Source organism: Bison bison, unplaced genomic scaffold (genome assembly GCF_000754665.1).
Source record: "Bison bison bison isolate TAMUID 2011002044 unplaced genomic scaffold, Bison_UMD1.0 scf7180017864499, whole genome shotgun sequence".
Classification (NCBI taxonomy): Eukaryota; Metazoa; Chordata; class Mammalia; order Artiodactyla; family Bovidae; genus Bison; species Bison bison.
In genome coordinates, this window is record NW_011495058.1 from 4,884,255 (window position 1) to 4,888,440 (window position 4,186).

Here is a 4,186-nt window from a genome sequence, read left to right on the forward strand (position 1 = left end):
CCCCAGTGACCATGCCTCTCCCACGGCCCTGTCTGTTCTGTGGGGAAGCACCTGTTAGCCCTGAGCCCAGTGCCTGGACAGGACCCCAGCCTCAGGACAAGCACCCCACCTGCCGCATGTCTTTGTAGTTGTGGTGCCGGAAGTCCAGGTCATCGGTGGTCACCACCTCGTTCTGCACGTAGTAGCTGTGGACAGCTGCAGAGAAGGCAGGACCTTGAGCAGTCCACCTGCCAGCCCACCCCAGGTTGCCCCAGCCACCCGTCCGTGCCCCTGCCAGCCCCAGGCACTCACGGGACACGGGGCACCCCAGCACCTCCAGGCGCATGCACAGGCTGCCGTTCCAGGTGAGTGGGTAGATGCGGATGAAACGGGCCACTACCGGCTCCGGGAGCTCGCTCAGCACGGGCGTGTCCTTATCCACGTTCCCGTGGAAGGTCTGGGAAGAGGCAGGCCTAAGAGCAGCCCCCAACCCCGGCGGAGACCCACCTGTGGCCCAGACGAGGAGGGTAGAGCCAAGGGCTCAGGTGCCCACCATTTCCTCGTAGCCGTTGGTGTACATCACCCACGTCTGGCTGTCGTTGCTGAAGCCCACGAAGAAGGAGGTCACAAAGTCGTCACTGGGGGGCAGATGGTGGTCAGGGCAAGGCTGCTCTCCCCACCCCAGGCTAAGGCCCAGGCCTTCAAGCGGCCTGAGCCCTCTCTTCTGAGCCCAAGAACCCAGAGCTAGCACATGTGGGGCTAGCTGGGGGTCTAGAGAGGCTGCCATGCCTGCTGCATGGCTGTGGGTGGTTGCTTTCCTCATCTGGACTCAGGGAGCTGACAGGCCATAACCAAGGAGAGGGGGTGGGGGCCCTGGAGAACCCACCAGACGGTTCTGAACGGGACTCAGAGCCATGTCTGGAGCCACCCATCCCTACCGAGTGCCTGTGAGCCCGGCAGACGTACTGGATGCTGGAGTCGCGGCCCTGGGTGATGACGCCTGTGAACTTGGTGGTCCTTCTCGTGTCCACCTCTATCCACTGGGTCTGGGAGTCATCCTCAGCACACCACGCCCCATCGTAGTAGTCGTCCTCAGTGTCGCCAGCCTGTCAGGGACAGCAGGGAGGCTGAGCGTGCAGGGGGCCCCTACGCAGCGGGGAGAAGGGCCCAATCTGACACCCACCTGCATGTTGAGCCGGCCTCGCTGTGCACCCAGGCCGTGGCGCAGCATGGAGGAGGCCCGGATCTGGTTGTCCTCAATGCGGTGTGACTCCATCCCGATGGGGGGGCACTCTGGAGACACGGCACCCCAGGCTAGTGGCCTATTGGCTCCACCCCTCCATCGGTCCCTCCCTTCACCAAACCCAGAATGGAGGATCCCAGTACCCACTTCCCCTCACGTCAGGAGGTGCCAGTTAGGGCAGCTCCACCCCAGCCCATACTTCCCCTCCTTGGGCCTCAGGTTCCACCTCCGGGGAATGTGCTGAGGATGCCAGGTGCCAAGGGGCCATGAGGCCTACATGAAATCACAGGGTCGACCACCCCAGGGCCTGACCCGTCACAGGCATTGTCTGTATCAGGGCCATCTGCACACCTGCCTTGTGCCCCGAGCTCTGTCCCTGGGGTCAGGCCCAGGGCAGACACTCCAGGGTCTCTCCCTTTTGCACCACAGGACTTTAAGAGCAGGAGAGAGTCCTGGAGGCCTAGAGTGCCAGCAGGAAATCTGGGTTTGGGACTCGCATGTGGCCTTGGATGGGTCACTTCTCCCATCATGCTTACCCAGCTGCTATTGCCCCGCCCCACAGCCCTCATAACCCACCCTACAGCCCCCACACATACCCACAGCCCCCACCACACCCCTGTCCCCATATCCATCCTGCAACCCCTCCAACCCCCGCTGTCCTTACACACCCTAGCCTCTACACCCCTCACTCACTGATTTTCTCTACTGGAGCCCACTCCTCCTCCGACTCCTCACCCTTCCGGGGCCCTGGGGGGCAACAAAGGGAGGAGGCAGTGATAAGGGTCCCAGAGCATCTGGGAGTCTGGCTGGCCTCTCGCAAGGACCCATGCTGTGTAGGCTGAGCCCCCAGCCCCCAGAGACACACCTTTGGGGTCCTTGCCCTTCTCCACAGTCCATTTGTCATCTGTCTCCTCTTCCTTGGGGCTGCTGCCCTCCTTTTTGGGTTTCTCTGAAGGATGGAAGGTGGGAGGGTCCTGTTGGCTTAGCCCCGGAGTTCAGGAGGCAGGTGTTGTGGGGGTCAGGCCTGCACTGGGGGCTGGCCCAGGGGTGGGGACAGTCTGGGTCCACTCACTCAGCTCTTCCTTCTCTTCATCTGTTTCCAGGCCAGTGTCGGGCTTCTGGGGCTTGGGAGGCCGGAAGTAATAGTCCACTGTGGGGAGGGAGAGTCCTGATGAGAAGGCCTAAGGCTGGTCCCAGGACCCCACCCCAGGAGCTCCCAGCCAGGTTCACAGGAGCCCAGTGGGCAAGATGAGGAAGGGAATGGAGTCCAAAGGGACCGTGCAGGAGGGAGAGGAAGGCGGCAGCTTTGAAGGGAAGAAAGTCCCGAGGGGTGAGGGGTGGCTAGGACCGGCGGAGCTCAGGAGGGTCAGAGAGTGACACCCACGGAGCTGAGGAAGAATAGGCCAGAACAGAGGGCAACAGGGAAGAGCTAAGTTCAGGAGCCAGGAAGACCAGCCTGACGGAAGAGATCAGATGAGGGCAGGCAGCTTGGAGGGGGTGGCGGGGACAGTGGGGTTGGTAAGGTCACTGCCACCAAGCTGGAGATACAGGTGGCTTGGCTTTGGGATGCAGCTGTGGCAGGCGGGGGGCCCTGGGCACTCACTGTCATCGTAGTTGGGGATCACGTAGCCGTCCTCATAGTCGGGGAGCAGCGGGGGTGGCAGGGGCTTCAGAGGTGGCGGCTCTGTGGAGGTGGGAGGCAGGGGTGGGCCAGAGCCCCCTCTCCTGGCACCCCCACCCCAAGTCTGCCCACATCCTACCGATCTTCTCCTCTGGGGCCTCAAAGCCCCGCCCAGGCGGCTCAGCCTTCTCCTCAGGGCGCTCAGGCCAGGGCCTCTCTGGTCTTCTTCTGCTGGGGGGTGGCCTGGGCTGCTTCTGGCGGCGGATGTATTCAACTAGGGCAGAGGGTGGGCTCTGAGCCGGGCCAAGGTCAGGGAAGGTGGGGCCTCCGAGTGGACTATCATAAACCTGGGCAAGGGGTCAGGATCTAGCTGGGGAGGCAGGGCAGGTGGGCCTCCCTGACGGTGGACCCTACTCACAGTCCTCGTAGTCTTCCCGCTCTATCTGGTCATTGTAGTCCAGCGTGGGCTGCTCCGTCTCCTCCTCCGGCTCTGGGGGAGAGTGCTTGTGGCCACCTCGTGGAAGATACTCCCTGATGCCCCCACCTAGCCCCACCCTGGAAACCCAGCAGGCCAAGGTGATTGGTCCCTTGAGGCCAGGTGGCTGGTGCCCACTCACCAGGCTGGTGCTCCACGTCGGTCTCTTCTCCTGGACCCCCCCAGGGATCTGGGAGGGGTCCACCTGCAACACAGACCCCAGGGGCGTGTGGATGGGAGGCCTACCCTGACCACTGGCTCCACAGCAAGGCTCCACAAGACCTGGGCCCTGCTGACACCCTCTGAACAGCTCACTCCCAGGGAGGCCTGGGCTGCTTGGGCCCTTAGCGCCCTGCTGGCACTTCTGGAGGGACAGAGAGCTGGATAGTTTTCTGGGGAATCCAGGCACCGCTGTCTGGGAGGATCTGCTGTCCCAGCAGGGGGGTACCCTGCAGGCTCACAGCCCAGTAACACACGGGCAGGTGGCTCTTGGGGGGCTCAAGGGTCAGAGCCCAGGACCGTGGAGAGCTAGCCCCACCCACGAGGCCACCAAACACTCCCTCCCCAGGGAAGGAGTGGTACTGTGGGAGCCTCAGCTGAATTGCTGTGTCCATGACAACAATGAGGCCCCAGCACCCATCTGGTCTGAGGGTCTGCAAGAGGCAGGGACTCAGGGACCCACCCTCACCACCACCCCTCTGCAGCCCAGAAGGTCAGAGCCGCTGAACCCCAGAAGAGCCCAGTACACACCTCCCTCCTGGGGTAGTTCCTCGTGGTCAGGGCTGAGGAGTGGGGGCAGTGGCCATTGCGGGCTTTCAGAGGGGGTTGGGATGGAGAGCTTCTTCCCAGCTAGAGGCCTCTTGGTGGC

At 63.1% G+C, this 4,186-nt stretch overlaps 1 protein-coding gene across 1 annotated transcript in view; it reads right to left on the reverse strand.

The window, feature by feature from the left end:
• AEBP1 (AE binding protein 1) overlaps positions 1 to 4,186 on the reverse strand; it is a gene marked incomplete at its 5' end in the record, with an annotated part of 9,463 nt that overhangs the window by 3,200 nt on the left and 2,077 nt on the right. Inside the window, 13 exons of the mRNA XM_010829117.1 lie at positions 110 to 195; positions 292 to 436; positions 533 to 617; positions 946 to 1,085; positions 1,163 to 1,272; positions 1,916 to 1,969; positions 2,088 to 2,171; positions 2,295 to 2,372; positions 2,826 to 2,906; positions 2,983 to 3,117; positions 3,262 to 3,333; positions 3,461 to 3,523; positions 4,069 to 4,186. Coding sequence (XP_010827419.1) covers positions 110 to 195; positions 292 to 436; positions 533 to 617; positions 946 to 1,085; positions 1,163 to 1,272; positions 1,916 to 1,969; positions 2,088 to 2,171; positions 2,295 to 2,372; positions 2,826 to 2,906; positions 2,983 to 3,117; positions 3,262 to 3,333; positions 3,461 to 3,523; positions 4,069 to 4,186 — 1,251 coding nt within the window. The remainder of the gene's footprint in view (positions 1 to 109; positions 196 to 291; positions 437 to 532; positions 618 to 945; positions 1,086 to 1,162; positions 1,273 to 1,915; positions 1,970 to 2,087; positions 2,172 to 2,294; positions 2,373 to 2,825; positions 2,907 to 2,982; positions 3,118 to 3,261; positions 3,334 to 3,460; positions 3,524 to 4,068) is intronic.